The sequence below is a fragment of the Leuciscus leuciscus genome, assembly GCF_965113295.1.
Source record: "Leuciscus leuciscus genome assembly, chromosome: 10".
Classification (NCBI taxonomy): domain Eukaryota; kingdom Metazoa; phylum Chordata; class Actinopteri; order Cypriniformes; family Leuciscidae; genus Leuciscus; species Leuciscus leuciscus.
The window spans coordinates 28,432,230-28,457,837 of NC_138734.1; the positions used below are offsets into that span (position 1 = coordinate 28,432,230).

At 37.1% G+C, this 25,608-nt stretch overlaps 3 protein-coding genes across 3 annotated transcripts in view; 1 reads left to right on the forward strand and 2 right to left on the reverse strand.

Annotated features, from left to right (window-relative positions):
* The window catches only part of shank3a (SH3 and multiple ankyrin repeat domains 3a), a gene marked incomplete at its 5' end in the record, with an annotated part of 375,301 nt that extends 359,161 nt beyond the window's left edge, over positions 1-16,140 (reverse strand). Inside the window, one exon of the mRNA XM_082181750.1 lies at positions 15,853-16,140. Within this exon, the coding sequence (XP_082037876.1) occupies positions 15,853-16,140 (288 nt within the window). The remainder of the gene's footprint in view (positions 1-15,852) is intronic.
* A 75-nt stretch (positions 16,141-16,215) lies between these two features.
* arsa (arylsulfatase A) lies at positions 16,216-21,117 on the forward strand. Its single transcript, XM_082181820.1, has 8 exons — positions 16,216-16,564; positions 17,231-17,471; positions 17,634-17,852; positions 18,676-18,845; positions 18,923-19,047; positions 19,154-19,281; positions 20,177-20,279; positions 20,366-21,117. Exons 1-8 carry the CDS (start codon positions 16,338-16,340, stop codon positions 20,662-20,664), a joined length of 1,512 nt encoding a protein of 503 aa, XP_082037946.1. The 5' UTR covers positions 16,216-16,337; the 3' UTR covers positions 20,665-21,117.
* Positions 21,118-21,502: 385 nt separating this feature from the next.
* Positions 21,503-25,608, reverse strand: part of mapk8ip2 (mitogen-activated protein kinase 8 interacting protein 2) — a 36,905-nt gene continuing 32,799 nt past the window's right edge. The window contains exon 13 of the mRNA XM_082181753.1: positions 21,503-25,177. Coding sequence (XP_082037879.1) covers positions 25,105-25,177 — 73 coding nt within the window. The 3' untranslated portion in view covers positions 21,503-25,104. The remainder of the gene's footprint in view (positions 25,178-25,608) is intronic.

Here is a 25,608-nt window from a genome sequence, read left to right on the forward strand (position 1 = left end):
CTGATACTCCACATCAATTTCTTTTCACCCTCTAACCATCTTGCTTACTCCTCATTTTCAACATTTAGGTCACATTTTCCTCTGTAAAACAATACACTTATGATATCACAGCAGGATTGTATCTCTCTTTCTGCACACTGCCTTCCTTGCTCTCAAGCACTTGTTCTCTCCACATGCCTCAGCCATTCCAAAGAGCAGCTAACAGCCAGACACAGCCGAAAGGAGGCACTCAATACGTCCTGAATTATTCAACAGCTTTATCTGCTGTCCCACAACAGACAGACAGACACAGAGAGAGAGAGAGAGAGAGAGAGAGAGGGGGGAGGGGGGGAGGGGGAGGGGGGGTTAAGATCCCCCCCTCCCTCCCTTTCTCTCTCTCTCTCTCTCTCTCTCTCTCTCTCTCTCTCTCTGTCTTTGTATTTATTTCTCCCTTGCGTCATTGTTCAATTATTTATGGACAGTTAAATGAGCTTAACACTAGTTTTTTGATAAATGGTGATAGATTTCTATGTTACACAAACAACACACTGTATACTTTTGTTATATTGCTATTTGATTTGGCCAGTTTTCAATTCTTTTGGCAAAATCAATTGATCAGGAGTGATAAAGGTGGACGCACCGTGTCCTGACTGGTAAACTCAGCAATCCACTCAGTTTGACTGAAGCCCTGAATATACTCACCTGTCTCTCTGTACACATCTCTCTCTCTCTTGAGGCTGTGTTTACACTTGGCATTAACATGCGACCTGTATCCGGATGCTGTCCACATACACATGGAAAAGACAAGTGTAAACGCGCTTATGATCGGAATGTTATCAGTGTATAATAATTAATACAGTGTATACTTTTTTTCTTGATATACGGAAGTGAAATGTGACAACATGCCCCATAGGTGGGGTGCATTGCATTGTAACATGACCATATGATAGCTTAAAATGCTATCTGATCTAATCAAAGAATAACTAAAATATTTTCTCAATAAAATACAATTATTAACTTTTTCATATAAAATAATGGTAATTTTTAATAATTAAAAATAAAATAATTTTTGAGTTTGACAACGAACACACCGGAAAACACAGCTATACAACATAGTTCAAAACATAATAATATGTTATTGATATTGACCAAAAAAATATTGCACCATTGACCAACTGAAACCTGGTTTTAAGTCAATGGTGCAATATTTTTTTTGTTATTTAATGTTATGTAATGTGCGCCTATAGGCGGGTCCACAATGCACGTAGCCTACACTCTTCTTATTAAACACACAGGGACACACAGCAGCACACAAACATGCCAAATATTTAAAATAAAAGGATTACAATGTAAAAGATTATTATTGCGTACATAAAGATATGGTGGAATCCGGCTTGTCCCGTAGATCATCGGTTCCCAACAGGGGGGTCGCGGCCCACAAGGGGGCCTCAGCGAGCTCTGTGGGGGGTCGCGTCATATTTTGAAAAGTTTTGAGCAATTTGCATTAAATAAAAGTCCTTAACTTTTTCCTGTTCAAAATGTATATAATGAGGGAGTTCATCATGAATCCATTTTCCAAACCGTGTTTTTGTCTTATCCTGAACCACTATGGTACACCTATAATAAGTGATTACATTGGGACTATTTTCCCCTGGTTCGGATCGCTGCCGCTGCGGAGTAGCCCAGTACCTGCGTGACTCGTCATAGACGCACAGAGAGAGAGAAGTGGTTCCGGCTACAATGTTCTTCCGAAAGACGCATTATTCTGTTAATAAACTCATGTTTGTTATCGCTCGCTATAGTGCCAAAAGCCTAAAAAATAAAGCCTCACATTGATAAAGCCTCACAAATAACATGCAAGTATTGAGGCCCCAGACACCAGTCATTTAGTAATAGCCTATATTCATTCTTTTTTTTACCTACACACAAGTGTGAATACTGATATTTTTGTTATTGCATTTAAAATAGGGCAAATGTATAGGCTACTCCTAGGCTTACATTTTTAAATTACAAAGGGCCTACTAATGTTTTTGTTATTGTATTTTCAATATTATAGGCTATTATTTGTGCATAAACATATCTGTTTATAGTAAACATACCGTTTGTTTTAAAACAACATATTTTGTCATCTTTGCTGCAAGCTTACAAGAGCGATAATATCATTAAATGTGAAGGGGGGCCCTAAAATATTTTCTTGGGAAAAAGGGGGTCTCAGACAAAAAAAGGTTGGGAACCACTGCCGTAGATGGTCTGCTTGCGCACTTTTACCTCGCGCACCATCAGTTCCGTTTTCGCTCTGGAGACATGTTCGGTCTTTCCACTATCAAATTCCGTCATGTAGATAGCGAATCTGCCATGGCGCAAGCGCAATTGGCATTTAAAGTGAATGAGAGATGAGACTCTGATTGGTTTAACGCACATACATCCCAAAACACACCCATTACTCATTAAGAGAATAGGGACAAGCCTTTTAGACCATGCACCTGGCGCGCCGACCATTTTTCCCGTCGTTTAACTAGCAAAAGTTGATTCGGACACGCCCTAAGTGAACTTGCGTCGTGCGCTTTAGACCATGTGCTTAGATCGTTAAAATAGGGCCCTTAGTCTTTATTCACCTTTTTCTAATGTTTTCTCAATAGAATTCATAAAAGTATAGAATAGAATAACATAGTTCTAATAGGGGCTCATTGTAATGCAGTATTATAACGTGCCCCACCTGCACAACTGGGATTTAAACCCTGCTAGTGTCTTCTGCTAGTTAGCGAAGCATTAAAGAACCATATCAACTGTTAAATAACATTGTTATAAATATTGAGTATAAATATTTATAATATTAATATTGAGATTAAAATAATATCAGATTTGTCTAATTTAAAATAAATACCTAAAATAGAGATGGAAAAAATATAAGAAATTTACTTTTGCTATGGTTCGTATGGTTTTGCATACGTTTCTCTGTACCGTTTCCATTAGCCTGCCCTACGGCATCTATCCACATTATTAGTACTCGCAGCCTCTTCATCCTCCTCATTTTGTAAAATGTCCCCCGACTGAAAACTGGTTTTAAAAGAAAACCCACCGCTTCAGGTCGACTTTGCACCGGAGCCAACCTTTTTATCTTTTCTTTTTTGTGAGATCCGATCTGTTATCCAGATACAGAAGCCACATGATGTGGACGGGTGTAAACGCACCGTGTCCTGACTGTCTTATGATCCGAACTGCTTGATCGGATCACGGTGATCGCATGTTAATGCCAAGTGTAAACGCAGCCTTAGAGTACATTGCATACAGATCAGGCATATAAGTGCATCTATATCTAGAGTGCATCTCTCACTCTCGCTTTCTCTCTCTCTCTCCTGTTTAAAAAAAATACATTAATAAATATATAGATTTGTTTATTAAAAACACACATAAAGGCCTGGTTTCAAAGACAGGGCTTAGATTAAGACAGAATTAGGCCTGAGTTCAATTAGGTCATTTAAGTAGCTTTTGTGCCTTTTATAAATAAATAAAAATATTTCTGGTGTGCCTCTTGAGACAAAACAATGGCACTGACATTTTTAAAGATATTAAAATTCAGTTTTTAGTATTCAGTTAAAACAGCTCAAACATTTTAGTCTGTGATTAGGCTTAAGTCTTGTCTGTGAAACCTGGGGTTAAAATATTAGATATCAATTAAATACATTATTATTTATATATTATTATAAATGTCAGGAATCTTTGATATCATTGTTCTTCACAGATCTTTTCTTTTAAAGATTATAAAATGGGACTATAAAATGAGAATTAGGGTGCCCAGAGAAATTATTTTATGCTACAGAACTGCATATTTCTTGAAATGGGCTCCCGTTGCCAACACCATAAAGATTGTAATTTGAACATAATAAACATAGATCACTGTCTTTATTTAAGTTACAACAGATCGGTTTCAGGATTCATTTCTTTGAGTGCTTCTGCTTTGGTTCCACGAATAGATATAGGCTATTACTAAGTGTTGTAGTCAAGACCACCTAAACTGAGACCAGCGTGTGTTGAGACCACGAGGGGTTGAAACCAAGACAAGACCAAGACCAGACCAGCACTCATCAAATTCATCTAAAAGATCCACATTTACTGCCTTAGAAATGTCTTATATTTAATCAATAAATTCAATTAGAACAATAATATAGAGCTGTTACCAGTCAAAGAAAAAAAAAGTATTCTTTGAAATGCAGAGGTGGGCAGGTGGCACAGAAGCTGCATCTGATTTGGTACAATTACAACTACATAAATAATGTTGAGATTAAGGTTAAATTTTTTTATTTTGAATATAGAAATATGAAAAAGAAAATGAAAAAAAAGATTAATATGAAACTAAGACGTTGTGTTGCTCAGAAACGCACAACAGTTCTGCTATGGATTTGTTTGAAACCAAATAGTCAAAATCTTGCCTTTAAAATTGTGTCTGAAATGTAAGTCACTTAATATTAAGTTGTTGTTAATTGTATTGAACGGTTGTATAATATCAATATCACGTTAACATGGTGCTCATATTCGTGAAAACAGCTCTCTTGCTCTTGTGACATTGCTTAAAGGGGAACTATGCAGTTTTTTTTATCTTAAATTACCTCAACTGAACAGCTTCGGAGTCATTGGAATGGTTATATGACTTTTTTCGAGTTGAATGGTGGCCGTCTCGCTTCCCCCTACCCCCTATTAGGGCTGTCAAAATTGCTCAAAAATGACGTTCGAATATTCCCTCTAAAAAAAACGCATATATTCAAACTATTCGAACATCTGGTTGCGTATTTTGTCAATGACGCACATTACGTCAGTAACAGGACAAATTAATACAAATAGACATAACTACTTGTATAGGTAGTTTATTTAAGTTTAAACATATTTGACAACATATTAACTACACAAAAACAAGTAAATCACCTAATGGCCAAGGCCGCAGACCTCACTCTCGCTCACTCGCAGGCACTCTTTCTCTCTCTCGCCCTCACCCATGCTGCGTTCACACCAAACGCGAATAGAGCGTCTGGCGCGAGTGATTTCAATGTTAAGTCAATGTAAAGACGCGTTTACGCACGTCTGGATGTCTTGCGGCGCGAATGAGGCGTCACGCTCTCCGCACGTCAATTTCGCTTCAAACTTTTGCTTTTGACGCGCGAATGGATTCAAAATGTTCAAGCGTCCAACTAGGCGCGGTAGACGCGAATCCGACATTGAACGCTCCGAGCGAGCTGTGCTGTGGTAAACATAGAACTTTTCCTTGACATGAAACGTTAAATAATCAAACCAGTGGAAGCCTGCAGTGCATGAAACTGCTGTATCTAACCTACCTTATTCATGCAATATCTATTCAGTCAGTACAGTAGCCTACACTTTAGTAATGTTTCTGTTTAACGTTAATGCTTCTTCCTGTGACCTGTCCCTGACCCCTCAGGCAGCGCGCCCACTCGCAAAGCAGAAAGCCGCGCCTCTGATACCGCGGGCGTTTTTCCACATTCGAATATTAATTTTCACATTCGAAATTCTGTTTTTTAAAACTATTCGAATATATATTCGAATTTAGAATATTCGTTGACAGCCCTACCCCCTACACGAGTTTTTACAACAGTGTTGTCAAATATCTATTCCGAAGCTGTAGGGGGAGCTCTATAGAGAAACCTGCAAGCAAAAAGCGAGAAAACAGCGAAGAAATTGCCAAAACTGCATAGCACACTTTAATTACATGTTATAATATAAAAACAAAGTACTTGAATGAGATCTTTTGCAAGTATATTTTGCATTTTGTGGGCAAATGTATTAATTTTGGGCAACTGAATTGACACAATCCGGCATTGTTTTATGAACTGGCACAGCAGTAACAAAAGAAATACCAATATGACAAATGTAACAATAAAGGTGATTTGATTTGAAAAAAGATATTGATGTATTTGAAGCAAGAAGTTTTACATCCAATCAAAGTAATGATCAATCATACAATGCACTAGCAATTTAGTGATATCCCGCAGTTGTGGTCTTGACCCATCTTGAAATACAAAACATAGTCCTCTTAGTCCGAGACAGAGAAAAGACTGAATACAAATGCATAAGACTGAGACAAGACCTTGACCTTTAAAAAATGGTCTTGAGACCAGTCTCATGACCAAGACCGGTCAAGTACTACAACACTAACGATTACAGAATATGCCATCTATAACTCTGAGAGCTCTGAGAGAATAAACAGCATATCAAAGACAGAGAACTGAAACAAAGCATAAAAACTCAAGCAGACATACTTTAACTCACTAATGAGCATCTGTAGTAAGTCTCAGCACGCCCACAGACGTCTGATGCACACAATAATGCTAAGAGCGATTTAAAACTGCAAGCTTCAAACTGATTGGCTGGGTCTGGGTATACATATTTTAAAAACTGACTAGTTGGCGGTTGCCTGAATGACTACTAATAGGTCTAAAGGTATACCAATATAATAAGGCTGTTATGGTTCATCTCTTACTAATTTGATGCGTTAACATAGGGCACAACTGTTTTAAACGTTGATAATAAGAAATGTTTCCTGAGCAACAAATCAGCATAATAGAATGATTTTTGAAGGATCATGTGACACTGAAGACTGGAGTGTTGAGTGTTGCTGCTGAAAATTCACCTTTGCATCACAGGAATGTATTATGTTTTAAAATGTATTCAAATAGAAGACTGTAAAAAAAAAGTTAAAATAACAGAAAGCTGTTATTTTAAATTGTAATATTTCGAAATATTAGGCTACTGTTTTTACTGTATTTTGGTCAAATAAATGCAGCCTTGGTTATACTTCTAAACTTCTTAATAATATTAATGTTTTAAAAATCGTAATAAAAAAAAAGGAATTCAAAACTTTTGACGGCCAGTGTACATAGACTCCTTTAGAAACCTTTAACATTCATTGAACCTTTCCACTTCACAAAAGATTCATTATTGTGGAAAAAGGTTCTTTAGATTATCAAAATCGTCTTCACATGAAGAAAAAATGGTTGTTTAAAGAACTGTTCAGTTAAAGGTTCTTTGGGATAGAAAACCGCGTTTTGGATTTTCTAAAGTCCCCCTGCATGTTGTCAATAATTGTATCCCTTAAAACTCATCTTTGATCACCAAAATAACATATTTAAATAAAAAAATCCTGTGAAAATAGCTTGAATGTAACTCTACACCCTTGTTTCATTTAGTATGCGGATCAATGAATATGCAAATTGGCCCCACCTACACTCATTCACACCAGCTCAGAGATCCACCCGGTCAACTTTACTATTGTAAACGCTGCACAATGGCAAGTGGAACTGGTTTAATTCAGATATACAAGTTTGAACCAACTGATTCAGAAGAAGTGGAAGAGTGAATTATACAGGCTCGTCTACAAAGTCGATGTATCAGAATGCAGGGCCTGAATTTCATTTTGGAAAATGGGGGGGAAATTTCCCCTTTGGTGATTCTTATAGGGGGGGGATTTTTTATTTGAGGGGGGAGTTTAGACTTTTTTTTTTAATTACATTTATTTCGCCTAAATGTATGCTCACTCATCGCATTTTTACAATGGGGTAATTTTGTTCTTAAGAATTTACACAACACAAGGAATTCTTGATTTCAATCTTTGAATTAAATTGAAAAAAGTAGCACAAATAAATACAATAGAATAAAGATACCAATAAAGAGAAATAAAGAGAGAAGTTTTTGCTTAGGTCTAACACTAGTATTCAGAAATACAGAGACTGAATAAAGTAATCAAATGTAAAATAACACTGGGTAGTATTTTAGTCCTGACTAAATTAAATACATAGGCTATTAATCCTGATTCCTTAAAATGAAAGCTATGTTTTGTTGTTTTGACAACCAAATGAATGACAGACACATATGTCTGCTGTCCCTTTAAGAGCTATAGTGCACGGATCCTGTTTCATTATACGGTCACGTGCGATTTATGCTTAATACATAACCGACTGTGTTTAGAGGATACTGCACCAAGGCCGAAATTGACATAATTTTCGCATGTTTTTGACTGTTAAAGCGATATAATCCACGAAAAATAACTTTGGTTACCCGCGAGCTGTGTGTGAGGCGGCTTTACTCTATGTATGTGTGCAGAGAAACCTCTCTCAGACAGCGCGCACGTATCAAAGAGTTTAAAATCGCGTGAATGCTTAAACTGGTAAGACTTAAAAAGACGTGCAAATGGTAAACTTTAGTTACTCATGATGCAATGCTGGCCCGATTATGCAAGTGACAACTCCGTCTATCCCGACTCCCGAAACGCGAGAGTGTATCGCCGCCTGCAGCGCTTAAAGGAACACTCCACCGTTTTTTGAAATAGGGCTTATTCACCTTCTTTCCTACATTTAGATAGGTGGGCAAATGCATTTTTGTCTCAGTGCATGCATTGTTTTAGTTTGACAGGGTTGGCGCTAGCTTAGCTTAGCATAATGAATGGAATCCTTTGTTGCCAGCTAGCATGTCCTGAGTAAAAGTGATATAAAAAATTAAAAAAACCCACCTAATTACTTCTTGTGGCCTGCGTATTCACAACGAGTACAAATAGCGATGCAGATTAACACTAGGCGATTTCCTATGCAGATTTTGACTTGGGACTATATTACGGGGAAGCACAAGCGAAGCACTGCTACTTGGGCGCAGAGATATCACGCCCAAGTAGCAGTGCTTCGCCTGTGCTTCCCCCTAATATAGTCCTTAATATACAAGTCAATATCTGCCTAGGAAATCGCCTAGTGTTAATCTGCATCGCTATTTGTACTTGTTGTGAATACGCAGGCCACAAGAAGTAATTAGGTAAGGTTTTTTAAATTTTTTATATCACTTTTATTCAGGACATGCTAGCTGGCAACAAAGGATTCCATTCATTATGCTAAGCTAAGCTCATGCCGACCCTGTCAAACTAAAACAATGCATGCACTGAGACAAAAATGCATTTGCCCACCTATCTAAATGTGGGAAAGAAGGTGAATAAGCCCTATTTCAAAAAACGGTGGAGTGTTCCTTTAACGATTGCCTTGTGCAACCCATTTTGAGAGACGAGAGATAGAAGACGCGGCACCGCTGAATCACTCGCGCAGTTTGAGAAATTGCGTCTCGCAGACAGTTTTAAAATGACTGATTTGATTTTATAATCTGTGTGGATTAATTTACTAATACAACCTACAGGCTAAAGTGAATCAATGTTTGCGGGAATTTCCCGCATTATAAGTGGGAGACCTGCGGGAATTATTAAAATTATGCGCAATACCCGCAATCCCGCGCCGAAATTCAAGCCCTGGAATGGTAATGCTTGTTATGTATATGTAATGCTCTCTACAACGTCGGACACATAACAGTATTTAAAATAAAATGATTCGCATTTTGCTTGACTACGTTATCAGCTAATAATGTGTTGCTAATGTTACACAAACCATGTTCTCGTTCGCCAACTCAGACACACAGCTGCCTTCTAAAAATCAGTATCCTTAGAAACGCTTTGAACAAATTAGAACATCAGTGGAGAAAGGCATTTAGTTCATCATAACATAATAATCCCTATACATAATTCACCCGCTATATTGCTAAATGTATATGATTTTTCATATCTACAGAAAAATATACCTTGCTTCTCTTGAGACTCCCCTGCTTCGCAGAATAGTTAATGATATGCTAAAGCCCACCCGCACGTTGACGTGATTGGTTATAAGGTAGTTTGTGATGCCAGGAACACCGGCGATTTCAAACCGCGTTTTTGAGACTATCTTTGGTTCACTGTAGTTTTAAGGAGGAAATACTCAGCAATGGTGTTGACTTATGAATTTACACATGGTTTGTCTTAAAGCATATTAAAAACACCACATAGACATATAAACAACATTAAAAGCTTGATTTTCACCACAAGGGGTCTTTAAGAGACACACAATCTTTTGCAGACACTACTGAGCTATTATTTACGTAATGTGCTGCATGACGGTCTATTATTGTGGTATCATCAATTTCAAGTATGCTTGCCCCTAAATATCACATAAAAAAATAAAAATAAAAGTTTAATCTGTGGTTGGTCATTATATATGCCAGTCAGATTCTTATTAAGTGGGTGCTTTTTGGCCAGACTAAAGCTGCAAAGTGCACCAGATGTTACGCTGATAGTCAACGTGTGACTCTGCGAGACTAATGAGTATCGGTCTGCAGGATAATCTCAAAAGCACTGCTTGTTTCAATCGTCCACATACAACGCAAATGGCTGCTGAAGTACCAGACACGGACTCATTACAGAAAATTACCATCAGCTGATCTTTGATCTTCACTAACTCTTTACTTCCTGCATTGGTGAAATGTGAAGACTTTTTTTGCAATGGCATATTTTTAATACTTGAGGCATCTGAAAGGTCAGATTTGCTCTGCTCACAATTACTTAATGAACTCGTTAACATGAAATCCGAGATCAAACGACGACCTGGAGGAAAAAAAAGTCAAGTGTCCAAAGTTTGGTTGTGTAATAGGCTATGATGAGATGAGATAGCATCCTCTCCCTCAGCTGTTCAAGCTGACTTCTACACTGAGGCCAGGATTTAACACTCCCAAGAATCAATGTGGCATGCCAAATGTATCGGTGGCGATGCAGGTGTGATGTAAGGGTCTGCTCTTCCTCCACCTCCACCTTCGCCAGCAGGAACGCAGCCAGACTCAGTTAAAGTCATCTAACATGTCTGCCGTTCACTGGGGCAAAGATAATTGTCTTTTTGAGACATGATAAACAAAACCAACACAAAAAAAAACTGCTTGGGGTGGAAGCAAACAGGCGTGCAAAGGAGAGTATGTGGTTGTGGTTGTGGAGAAGGAGAAAGAAAGAGAGAGAGTGAAAGAAAGAAAGTATTTCAACAAAGGGCAAGAGAGAGACATTTAGAGCATCTCATGGTTTCAATTCCTCCCCCCATTCCTTCTCATTCGCTAGCTCTCCACCTGCCTTCATTAATCTAAAACCACACACACTCATGTTGAGCTGAATGTAGGTCATCTCTAGACGGGCATGTAAAATTTAATGGTAAATGAAAACAATCTATCAACGTGCAGATCCCTGTAACATTACAACACAGCCGACCAGGAGGGAAGCGTCAGATAACACACCCCTTAATGCATAAATACTCAAATCATATGCAGATTTTTATATTTACCAAAAATGTGAGAAGCACTTGACTGTGCAAAACTCGCTGAGGATTTGAGTAGTTGCCAGGCCATTGCTATATTGTTGATAAACATGGCTGGGAACATGGCCGTAGCCAGCTATAAGATCACTGGGGTCCGGACCAGGGGGCCAATGTTTCGTAAAAAATTGAAGCTTCCCCGGGCGCCGCCATTGATTAGCGGACCCCCACCTGCTGTTAGAATTCCATTGACTCCCATTCATTTTGGAGTCACTTTGAAAGCGAATAACTTTACATCTGAGGCGTTTAAAGACTCCATTTGTCCATTATTTATTTCTGAAGAAAATGTATAAAAGGCTCCATTACCTTGTATCTTACGTTATGACCTCATAGAAGCTGTTTTTGTAAAAATAGGCTAACGATTGCATCATAACCACGCGACTCTCTGTCGCACAGTAGAGAAATTACCGTATGGACAGGAGGAGAAGCTCGCGGGCAATCGGGGGCACGTGGAGGCAAAATGACAAAATAATGAATCAGAATACTTAGCAAAAGTTGCTCCTGCTCCTAGCTCATGGACACCTCCTACTCACACTCTCCGTCTCTGCAAGTTTCGGAAGGGAATGATTCAGTTTTCTCGTGGCACAGCTACTAGAAGACAGACGGTTTGCTCACGTCACATCTACGTCGTCAAGCTCAGTTTGAGTCTGCGCAGTACGCTCGACCATCAGGAAGTGAGTGCTTCTAATTGACTTCACTTTTCTCCGTTGAATCCAATGGGGTCGCTGTGTCCATTTCTTTTACTGTCTATGGTCCGATTCCGGACCTCTGTATTTTTCCAAGGTGCAGGCCTATATAATAAAGGTTGTGAAATAATTGCCTAATAGAGTTAACTCTACTTTAGTACTGCAAGGATATTTTACTGCACCAAGATCTTTTCGTCTGAGCTGCCTCTGTGGTCTATCACCGCTCGTCAATGTCAAAATATTTGAGATGACCAATCAAATCAAAGTAGGCGGGATTTGTTCACAGAAGCTGCTGAGTGCCACGAATTCCAGCTTCAGTTAACAGTTATAAAGTGCGAGATAAGATGTAAGTAGCTATAGCTAAACTAAACATTTCATCTTTGACAGCTATTTTAGGATAGAATTGTTAAATCACCGACAAAAATAATCAGGGAAACTAATCAACTTTCGTCTAATTTTGCCATTTTTAATTGAAAATAGGCCTATAATTTAAGTGATTCATGTAATGTAATAAACTGTAAATGTGAGGGGACTGGCAACATTAACAAAGCCGTGTTCATCATATTAGGCATAAGATTAATAATGAATGTGTAAATATTGTGAATGGATTTAATCAAATTAGTTGCATAGCTTTCCTGGAAGCCTTCTGTAAATTAACTTGTCTAAGAAAATAATTCATAAAACATATAGGCTAAATATCAGTTGACCCCATGTTTACTTTCTTCACTGAAACAGATGAAAATGAAGAGACTATCAGTCAAAGCTTAGCTTTAGGAGGGGAAGAGAGGGGAAGAAAAGGAGACTGAGAGAAAAAGAAAGAGTGATGGAGATGAGGAGAGAGCAGATATTGATCAATAATCTACTGCCCACTGACAAATTGTTATCCAAATGTTTTGGCCTTTTGGCCAAAGTCTTGAAATGCACATAGATCAGGGAAATAACTTTTTCTCGGAGGAACCCTCGAACACCCCTAAATAGATCAAATTTGGGACCTCTGTGATTACAAAACCCTGCCTACTGTTCGTCCCTGGCTGGGCATAATTCAGAACTGGACAATTGGCTTTCTTTCAGTTCATGAGTGTGAATTTGAATTTTGGTCACACCTCACAGGAAGCTGAATAGGAATTTGAATTGCAATGTAATGCAATTGAAAGAAATTTAACACAGGCAATGCATTGTGTTCTGTGTTCTTCCACCCTGGTCCAAAAAAGTTAATTTATTAAATGATGAAGAAATATACTCAACTGTTCAAAAGTTTGAGGTCAGTAAGACTTATTTTTTCACGAAATTCATCATTTTATTTAGCAAGGATGCATTAAATTGAGACATTTAAACATTATACATATATTGCAAAATATTTATATTATAGATAAATGCTTTTTTTTTTCTTTTTTTTTACTTCCTATTCATCAAAGAATTATGGGGGGGAGGGAGTATGACGGTTCCCACAAAAAAAATAAAAATTCATCATTGACAATAATAAGAAATGTTTCTTGAACAGCATATCAACAGAATGATTTCTGATGGATCTTGTGACACTGAGGACTGGAGTAATTATGCTGAAAATTCAGCTTAAAACAGAAAATATAATTTTTTATCAAACAAATGCACTTTTGTGAGCATAGGAGACTTTTCTTCAAAAACATTCAACATTAAAACAGGCTTTGTCAAGTCGAAATTCTAAGTCCATCTTTTTTCTTGACCATCTTTTTTTTCTAGTTAAATATTACAGGCATATTAATTCATTTTAATTTTAATTCTACATCCAATTACAATTCTGCATCCTGTCTGCTACCTCAAATTAAAATCCAGGAACTGCTATCCTGTTGCTAAGGTATTCACAGAGTTTTTAGCATATTGCTAAGTAGTAAGGTACTGGCTAAAGTCTAAAGTGCCCAACCAGGTCTTTAGATATTCTGGTCTCTAGATATGGCTCAAGTTCTCCTTCAATGTAAATCTAAGGAGTTTTTCACTTGCTTTATGGTGCACAAGCAAAAAAAAAAAGAAGTCTGAAGAATTTAAAAAAAGTAACAGCACACCTCCCAACAAGCCACACGGTTTCATTCACGTATAGCAAAAACACCAAAGTTATTAGTTTTATACTAAGAATTGTGTAAAAGTGCCATAATAAACAACTAGGCTTAGATGCCAGTTGAGTTTCTCATGTAGGCCTACAATCAGTGAAAAGATCCTTCAGATTATATCATTTGATTCAGTTTTAATAATGAAGTGCTTCTCAACCTTTCTGACTCAAAGCCCTGTTGTCCAACACAATATTCAAAGGCCCTCCCCACCAAAAAACAAACAATATATGATATATTAAATGAATGAATCATTATTCATTTTGTGATTCCAGAAGTTCTTCAATAAAATCATGAGTTATTGAGGGTGGGGGACATCATTTGGGGAGAGCGGAGACCATTATGTTAATTAATTTCACAAGTCCATGCATTTTGGGCATTTCCTAATTTAAGCGCATTGATTTTGTAATGTTTGTAATGTCTCCTGTTGAAGTCTGGCGCTCGAGGTAAAGGTGTCTAACACCCACCTCTCGCTTCTGTGTGTGTGAACTGTGAAAGCAGAGCAATTCAAATGCAGAGCGTGATAGATTTCCCTCTCTCCCTGAAAATCGCCACTGACTTTCACCTCCTCCAGCTAGTGGAGCAATCTATTTCATCCCCCGTTCATTTAATTGACTGATTGTCACGTTGTATCACAAGCAAAGCAAGCGCAGGGCGATGTAAAGGACAGCGGCTGGACACTGCACCCCTGCTCTCACTGCCTCTAATGAGATATTAATGATCGAACCTATCAATCGCCACAGCTTTAGTGCACCTACTAGACTACAGTGAGCTCCACTCCAGCGCTTATGAAACAGCTACCCACAGTGGCAGAGGGCTGAACTGCAACCTGATGTCCATTTCTAGTCACATACAGATAGAGCAGTGCTTTGTGCTCAAAATACAAAGTTTAGGAGTCATATATGCATCTACACAATAGGAGCATCACTTGCTGACAATGAAAATGTGTTTTAAACAGTGCAGTTAGCTCAACACCACCTGTAAACTAAATGAAGATGGAGATGATTATGACATGATTATCACCTGCATTTGGTGGGTTTGATTTAACATTTAATTTAATAAACTTAATTTATTTCAAAAAATATATAGAATTAAAAATAACTAAATTCTTCCGAATATTCATATTTCTTTTTGCACCCTGAAAAACTAATTAAAAAAGTGCAAGTGTATGCAGAGGGATCAGATACACTAAGACCGTAAATCCATATGATTAACATAAGTGTGTGTGTGTGTGTGTGTGTGTGTGTGTGTGTGTGTGTGTGTGTGTGTGTGTGTGTGTGTGTGTGTGTGTGTGTCATTGTCATTATGACATTGGCCAAATCAAAGGGTCAGATTTTCACAAAAGATGTTCTTTGAAACATTCTCAAATATTGCTGGATGTATTTATGAAATTGCATTCATGTAATTTTGATTGTGGCTGGCATCAATGCAAAAGGGAGACATCGGGCCAACTAAAAATTAAAAAGACATCTTGAAATTAGAATTTAGATTTATTTTTCACTCAAACTGTTGGAATGATATTAATAATAATAAAAAAAACTGTAATGACACAATCTGTAGTAAATAAGGCCTAGTAAATTTTGCTAAATAAATGCATTTCACTATGTGGTGTCAAACCTTTGGATCCCAATGCATTTCTCAAACATAAAAAAATTTAAAAAAATGCTGAAATTCTCTCATACAGTGAAATAATAGGAATGAGCATACCGTTCTTAATAATTCCATTTGATAAACACGTGATTTTTCTCACTGGTAAAAGCCTTTATTTGCATAAAATTGCCTAATTTCATTAGTTATTTAGATTGTGTTACTGTTTTTTGTAATGCTAATGTTTCTTTCCTCATTAAACTGCATTAAACTGAGGCATAGCTCGCACAAAAAATGGAAATAATGTTAATATTTACTCACCCTCATGCTGATGCAGACGCCGCTCATTTTCAGAGATGTTTTAAGATAGTTGTCGATGTTATTGATCATGTAGGCCACAGGAAAGTAAACTTTGATATTCCGATATAAGTTCGATGAAAAATAAATAAAAAAATACCACGGAAACATAAAAAAATAACCACAATCCACACGAAACAAACGACCATTCACTGAAAACTTCATGATGCACTTCTTCTTCTTTCCAATTTTACGGCGGTTGGCATCCAGCTTTTCATGATGCACTACACCTATCTGGCTAAAAAACGACATATCCCATCAGCCCCTTTTCACCGGATCACGTGTCAGTGATCATATGACTCACAATGAAAAAAACTTGAGAGACTTCCACGAGATGTGAACAGCAGCGATAAAAAAGGACCCGGAGCTAATAACAAAGCGGGAATTGTCATGATACTTAACGTTTTATAAGTGTATCAATTATAACGCTTTTGTAAGCTGCGTTACAGATGATGGATTTGACGTGTATAATCGCGTTCTTTGCTTTGATCACAGCTCAGTGTGTTCGTGCATCACCGCCGAATTTTGTGCTGCTTTTCGCCGATGATTTGGGTTATGGTGATCTGGGGTGTTTTGGACACCCAAGCTCTCTCACCCCGAATCTAGACAGACTAGCGGCGAAAGGACTGCGTTTTACCGACTTCTACGTCACGAGTCCCGTGTGCAGCCCCTCCAGGTAAAGCCAAATCCACCTGTTATCCAGCCGATTATCCATTATGCTAATACGTTCACTTGAACACGAGCTTTTGGCGATTTTTGAATCATCTTCCAGGTATCTGTATATGTATTATAATTATAAAATGAGAAATTATGAATATTAATTATAAATAATTATTGTAAAATTAATTATTATTTTAAATGATTATATTTAGTTTAATATAGTCTGCGCAGTTATTTCAGAATGAAATGCAATTTTCATGCTATCAAAAAAAAAAAAAAACTCTTGATTTATTGTAGAATTGATTAGATATCTTACATTATCGACTTTACATCTATAATTGATCGCTCAGTGTCTCGCACAGAAGATGGCGCCAGAATACAGGCTAATATTCACAGACTTTGGTTCGAAAAAATCATAAACGCACTACCACCAGTAGGCCTACTCTTTCTGCAGTATTTATGCACAGTATGTGCATTTTTTGTGTGTAAGAAAACCCATGATCTGAATTTGTCAAAATGTATATACGCTGCACATTGTGTGCTCAACTTGACCTTTAATTTCCCTTATGAAGAATGAATCAGTATCAACCTGATTACAATTTATCCTCATTCTGACAACAGTTGTGCAGCATATATGCAATAATGTGCAGCATTTTGTCTTACATACTATTTTTTGGCCCAGGGCAGCCTTGCTGACGGGTCGATTCCAGACTCGTTCCGGGATCTATCCGGGTGTGCTCTATCCGGGCTCAAGAGGGGGTCTCCCACTCAACGAGACCACTATCGCAGAGGTCCTGAAGGCTCAGGGTTACACAACAGCCATGATCGGAAAATGGCACCTGGGCGTTGGACTTAATGGCACTTTCCTACCCACCAGACAGGGCTTTGACAATTATCTTGGAATCCCATACTCGCATGACCAGGTAATTGTTTTCTTGTATTATTTCCAGTCTCATCTGGAAATTGCATTGCATTATTATAATATATATTTTATTACAAGTGTGTCATCTAATGTTCATTTTGTTGATCTCTCTCATCATGGCATAATAATATTTAAGGTTAATCCCTTTATCTCTGTATCAAAGGGTCCCTGTCAGAATCTCACCTGCTTTCCTCCAGATGTGAAGTGCTATGGCTTCTGTGATCAGGGTGTGGTAACTGTGCCTCTCATGTTTAATGAGAATATCAAGCAGCAGCCCGCAGATTTCTTGCAGCTGGAGAAGGCTTACAGCGAATTTGCATCTCAGTTCATTAATGATGCCGTCCAAAATAAGAGCCCCTTCTTCTTGTACTATCCTTCACATGTAAGTCAAGAATCTTAATCAAATCATCTTTGTAATGTTTAATGCTCATTGTCTCTAAAAATACCAATACTCTCACACCACCAAAATTTTCGATTATTTACTAGACTAAAGGTGTGTTTGAAAAGGTGTAGCTTATTGCATACTATACAATTCATTCAGTATAATGATTTTTATTTGAAAAATGTAAACAAATATTTATTTTTGCAGAAATATTGAATCTGTTATATGGTTATTTTTAATCAATTTAATTTCAACTTTGGGTACAAATGCTTTACGTAAAGAGTCAAGAAACTGTTTACTGAAATTTTTTAATTATTCAATGAAGGCATCCCATGATACCACATTGTTTGTAATTTAATATAAAACTGCAATATAAAACTATTGACTTGTAGTCATCAATTATATAAAATTAAATAAAATATTTTTTTTTTTAAGTTTCTTGCAAATTATTAAAATGTGTACAAGTTGTTTGGGGTGTAGGGCGACTTGCTTGATTTGCTTGCTTGCCAGTCGCTGATAACCTCTTGGCACAGTTCTCTTTTCCATGGTAACAGTGACTTTTCTGATTGGATGGTCCAAAGAGATGGAAAGCATTGTGGGTAGTGTAGTTTTTCATTAAGAATTCAGCAATTTAAATGATTTAAATAAATAAATATATAGTTGAAGTCACACTGATTTTCTAAAGCTTTCCACAGAAGTGTTAACCATCATTTAACAATCTCAGAGCTTAAAGCAAGCCTTTCTTGAAGGTTTCACACAATATATTTTTTTAAATAAATTGGATTTTTACTATCTCCTCCCTTTCTGCATGGTCTCTTTCTAGCACACACACTACCCTCAGTATGCAGGTGCAGACTATGCAGGTAAGTCACCCCGTGGGCCGTTCGGTGATGCTTTGATGGAGTTTGATGGCACAGTGGGGAAGATTCTGCAAACTCTGGAGGAGACAGGTGTGATCAACAATACTCTCATCTTCTTCACTGGTGACAACGGGTAGGTGTGGTATAAGTGTTTCTTCTTTTATGAGTGTTTCCATGTACCATGACATCTATATATGTGTGCGCTCCCAGGCCAGAGCTAATGCGGAAGTCGCGTGGGGGAAACGCAGGACTGATGAAATGTGGCAAAGGCACGACTTACGAAGGAGGAATGAGAGAGCCGGCCATCGCATATTGGCCTGGATTGATCCAACCAGGTGCTGAGAGATAAACGGCCGGCGTATGCATTCAGCTACAAGAAATATACCACACTTTTTTTAACTGGAGGACATTTATTTTGACATATTTTCCCATCATTCAAAGGTGTCACCCGTGCTCTGGCCAGCTCTTTGGACATTCTGCCCACCTTTGCCAAACTGGCTGGGGCTCCATTGCCCGGGGTACAGCTGGACGGGGTGGACATGACTGACATCCTTTTACATAAAGGACCGGTAAGAGACAAAATGATCAAAATGAAGTTATATACTGTATATATTTTGAACTACTGTTCAAAGGTTTGGGATTGGTACGATTTTTTTGGGTCACACTTTAGTTTAGGGTCCAATTCTCACTATTAACTACGACTTTTGCCTCAGCAAACTCCTAATTACTGATTATTAATAGTTAGTAAGGTAGTTGTTAAGTTTAGGTACTGGGTAGGATTAATGTATGTAGAATATGGTCATGCAGAATAAGGCATAAATATGTGCTTTATAAGTACTAATAAACAGCCAATATCCTAGTAATATATTCATGCTAATAAGCAACTAGTTAATAGGGAGAATTGGACCATAAACTAAAGTGTTACCAATTTAATGTTTTTAAAAATAAAAAATCTGCATTTATTTTAACATAAATACAGTAAAACTGTAATATTGTGAAATATGATTACAATTTAAAATAACTGTTTTCTATTTCAATATATATATTAAAATGTAACTTATTCCTGTAATGGCAAGCCATTACTCCAGTCTTCAGTGTCACATGATCCTTCAGAAATGAATCAAATATGCTGATTTTCTGTTTAAGAAACATTTCTTATTATCATCAATGTTTAAAACAGCTGCTTAAATTTTTTTGGGAAATTGTGACTTTGTTTCTCTGGATTCTTTGATTATTTTACCCTGAACGAGCTCTGGCGATGAGACTGGTCATTAAAACCAGTTCTCGAGACCCTTCTTTTATGTTGCACATCTTTTTTTATTTATTTTTTCATTAATATATCCTCAAGCACATTTCACTACCTCGGTAAGGATGTATAAGTGACAAATAGATCTGAAACTGTGTGTACGCCTCCAAAATGAGCCAAAATGTAATGTTGTTAAGCCAACGTTATTTGTGTTTCAGAGTAAAAGACAGACCATGTTTTACTACCCCACTGATCCAAGTAAGAAGTATAGCGTGTTTGCAGTGAGATGGAAAAATTTCAAAGCCCATTACTATACACGGGGTACGTTCACCATCTGTTAAGACTCCCTATTTAAACCTCACTTCCTTCCTATTTATTTCTAATATGTCTTTTCCCCCATAACTCAGGCGCAGCTCACAGTGAGACCACCCCAGACAACAACTGCTCATTACTGGCCTTCCTCAAGTATCATGATCCTCCTTTACTATTTAACCTGGAGGCAGACCCCTCAGAAAACTATAACCTTGATGGTACTGAATGGGACCCTGTGCTCAAGCAAATTCAGACCATCAAGGAGCAGTTTGAGGCTTCTATGGTGTTTGGTGAAAGTGAGATTGCCAAAGGGAAAGACTCTGCACTCGAGCCCTGCTGCACTCCGAATTGCACCCCTAAACCCGAATGCTGCCGCTGCACTTATGCACTTTAATGGAAGCGGAAGCCAGCCGGAACACTGCCGAATCCCATCACGACCACGAAGATATGATTTTATAATATATTTTTTAGGTAATATTTAATGTAATCTGATTTGATCAAATTGGTATCAAAAAAAGTATTGTTCAGAAACTGGTATCGAGGTCAAGGTATCGATATCGAAAAATGTTGAACGATACCCAGCCCTACTGTCCTGACAGTAACTGTAAGTGACTACATGATAGTATGATAGCAGTGACTGGTGATTTCAAAGGGAATAGGGGAGCTAAATGTTCATGCATGACAGTTATGGAACTTGTTTTTTTTTTTGTTTTTTTTTAAGCACAAATGTATGAATGTTTACTCTCCAATTTATCTCATATGGTCTTTTGAGATGAATTTGATATCAGTCTGCTTTTAACACTTAATCTTAATCATTACGTTTTGGAAATAAAAGGAATTAAAAGAACACCGGTCTTGAGATATTCTATTCCTCCTTGTCACACATATCCTAACTAGCTGAATGACTTCCCATTTATTTGAACGTATAGATAGAAAAACTAATTTTAATCATTAAAATATATCAATTAAACATCTTAAATTACATATCATATCATATTATATTTACACTGCTGAATGGTTTAATTAAACAGTGCAAAGTTAAAGCTATTTTGATCACCTAGAGCAGCGGTTTTCAACCTTTTCAATTCAAAAGCCCTCCCCACCAAAAAAATATGTATATATATAGTAAATATTATATATTAAATGAATTAATCATGATTGTCAGTTGTCAGCATCAGTCCCATAAGCGGCAAAGTCTCACCTTTGCCAAAGAAAAACACAGAAACACTTAGTGACATCAAGCATATAGTATTTTATTCATAAGACCAAAACCATGACAAGGCAGTGAGATTTTTTTTGTTTGATTTTTTTTTTTACAAGTTGTCATTTTTAAAGATACAAGATACATAGTTTTGTCATACTGAAGCTGTTTCCGTTATACAGTGAAGGACTGAATTATGTAAGTTTAAGTCCAGAACTTTGCATTTCTTGTAATTGTATTTCAGCTACCCAAGCTTAAGTAGAAATATTAGATGCTCTGCCTGAATGTGTTAGGGGTTTCACAGCCAATTTGTCACTACAAATTGCTAAAGTGAAGGCTAAAATATTTAAGATATTTGTTTACTGTATGAACACACAAAATGTAATGTAACAGTCATAACGGAGGATTGGGAGCTCTGACTGAAATAACTGAAATTTGCGCTCATAAATGAGACGAAACTGCTGATTTGACCCATTAAATGCAATGATGAAATTCAGAGATTGGAGGTTTGGGGCATTTGATGAGTGTTTTTTTGTGAATGAGGATTTGAACATCTAATTGACACGGCGGATCTGTTGGAACATCAGCGATTGCATGTTATTCCGCACATGGTGAGCACACATCCAACAACAGATGTATACCAATGTAAAGCAGATAAAGGAAAGATACAAATACTAATTAAAAGCTATTTATATCTTTTCACCCCATCACAGTTGGCTTTTGGTTGTGAGATTGTTATCATCAACATTATTATTTTTATTATTTCTTTTAAATTTACATATTTATCTCAATAACATACTCAACAGAAAGGACACAGCATGGCAACCCTGACTCTAGATTATTTACAGCAATCTAACCAAAAACAAGTCACATTGAAAACATAAAACTCCTTATGTGACAGCGTCACCGTCACAAATAAATGGATATCCATGAAAACAGATTGCAGGCTGCTGGAAGATACAGTCATGTTTGCAGGGAATGTTGGGCTGTGCTCAAAATAGCATACTATCATACTACTCGTGCTAGTATAAAGCATGTATACTTTGTGCGTGTGCACTTTATCTGTATCAATAGAAAAAAAATTCAGATTACTACTACATTTGCCAAAATGTGCAATATACGTACAAGACGGCACAAATGACAGGATACTAAAAATCCCCCAATGCAGTGTGACAAATGAATATGAAATAGCAGCTGTGATTTTGCTCTCCTTCTTGATTATTTTAACAGACTGATGAATCTTGACTCATCATTACCTGAATTAAACGTGCAATTTAATGAGTAGTAGTATGTTTACGTAGTATGCCAATATTCCATTCTGAACACAGCCCTCCGCTTCTTAATAATAAAACAGGAAATTACCTGACAGGCTGTGACGGAAAAAACTGTCTGATGTAAATGTAAATATGCTGTCGTTACTTCATTTTGACCTATCCATGTCCCGCACATTTTACCTTGGATCTACCAAGTCATTTTTAATGAAAACTGCACAACAAATTTTCCTGCAATATTAACTGAATGTCTTCACGTCGTGATTTTGATTGTGAACTGTTGCATGGCTCTGGATTGCTTTCATCAGATTGAATGAGGTAATTATTGTATGAAGCCAGCAGGGGGATTTGCTCTGTTCAGTCTCAGCAGTGGCGGTCAAGGTCAGGACAAGGGTATGTTAGAAGTCTGAGAGTCTGTGACTAGCTTGAAACAAAGTGGAGGATTGGTTTCTGATGTCCTGAGCTTATTACATAATCACATGGCATCTACATAAATGAGATACACTTATTCATTGCTGATATATTAGCCGTGGACCACCACTGGACAGAACTTCACCAAGGTATTTTATTCTTTTTCAATCTAATATGAAGCAATATTTGTCCTGAGATGTAAATTATCTGGTTAAACTGATTGGTAAATTATTTCTGAATTCAATGTGTTTCCTAATGAACTGGGACAGTCTTTTTACTCATTTTGCTCTGTGTCTATAAGCATTGCATCTCACTGAAATATCTACTGTACCTGCTAACGTTCAAAGCATAAGAGGTGGACTATTGTATATCAGGCTTAAAAGCTAAAAGCGTCAGCCCAACCTGACAATCATACAAGACAGCAGACAGTGGTAGCAGAGAGGCTGTCAGGTTTGAAAGCTAGAGAAATATCCTTTGACTGAATGGCCAAAGGACTGTAGCATAGCCAACTAGGTGAATCGCACAAAGTCGGTCAAACATATCTGAGTCATATTTCACCCCAAAATTAAATGAGAAAAAAATAATAATAATTATAAAAAGAATGTTTTTTATTTTTGTTATGAACTAAGAAAATGAAGAATTAGGTTATTGTTTCATGAAAATGATCACATTCCATAACCACACCCTCCATTAATGTAAAGCAAAAAAAGAAGAAAAATATGATATAGCAATAGTTATATTAATTAATAATGTATTAACTAATATTTTTATTATATTATTAAATACATTAATTATATAATCATTGTAAATTATTTATGAATTATGGTAGTATTTGTAGCACAGTCTCAACTGCATGCTGATTTTATTTAAAAATATTGATTTTTATAACTGAATTTCTAAGAATCATTAATGACTATAAATGAAAAAATAAAAATAAACTCAAAAATAAAACATCTGAATGCACACCAGTCATTGTGGGTAATCAATTATGATGAAAATAATGCCAAAATGGCAGTGAAAATAATGAAAATGATAAACAAAATCAACACTAAAACATCTGGATGCATTACAGTAATTGTAGGTGTTAAATTGTGATGAAAATAATGACACAACGGCAAATTAGTTATTGTGATTTTGGGGTCAAATATGTTGACTTCATACCATTCAACAAACCATCTATAGGTCCGTCAACACCAAACCTGCCTACCTACAATCCGTCCCACTTTTTCATTCGCAGACAAACGGAGCAGGATACTTGCTTACCGTGATGTAATGAAGCATCTGTATTCACCTACAATTGTCCCTAAATGTACAGTATCTACATTGCAATAAAATCAGAAACATACATTAAACCTTCTACTACATTGGAACAGACAATCTGTAGACCTATCAATGTTTACAGGTCACGTCCTACTGCCCTGTCCTTTTTTTAGTACAAACCCAGTACAGCAATGTATTAGAATCGGACAAATACATATATACAAACAATCCTGGTCTTCAGACTCAAACCTTTCATTGCCTTTCGATTTTAGACATTGTTCGATTTTTCCTGTGTGTTTGTGAGCATAACCCTCAAAGCCATGCATTCAAACATGTGAAGTCATATTTCGCCTTTTCTAAACCAGGACTATATATAAAAAAAAGAAATTGAACCAATGTTTCCACCCCGAACCATGTCCCTAATTATATAGTAGAAAAGTTAAATAAACAGGCAATCCATCTCAGTGAAGAGAATAAATGAATCGATAAACATTTAAATAAATAGACAGACCACTAAGAGCCTATGTAGAGTATTCAGCTCAGTTCATGTTGAGAGAACAAGAGAAACTGAGGAAGGGAATAAAGAGATGAGGGCCTATGTTACATTTGAGAAGGCTGCCAGGCGCCTCGTAGTGGCCAAGCCCAGGAACAGACATCTGTCAGCAGTTGCCATGGTTACCCTTTTCCTCCTCTACTCAAGGTAGATATCTTCGGTAGGACAGGCGTATTCTAAGTGCTCCTGGTAGTACTCATGGAATGCCCGTCTAAAACAAGCACACAGAGACATAAGTGATCAGAACATAGATTGAGAAATGTATGTAGCGAAAATCCCACAAAAAGCTGTGGAATTATTGTGAAATGCTGTTGGCAACCCATTTTATTTTCATAATGTGATGTACTGTACATAGCAGAACACTTTTTTTCTAAGTGAGTTATAATTTCAACAGCACTACAGAAAACAAGAAGCTGTGAGTCTGTAGATGTGCGTAGGGTGATGAGCTTCACTCTTCTTAATTTAGTTTCTGTTCTTAAACTTTTTCCTCCATTTCTCTGCTCGATGATAAGGTTAAATAATGTATATGTTCATGAGGTCATATTATGTAATGTGGCAGGGCTATCTGGGGCCCATAACTCAGGTGTCCTGTCTGCTCCAAAAGAGAGAAGCTTTAATAATTCACACAGCAGTCTGTTCTGT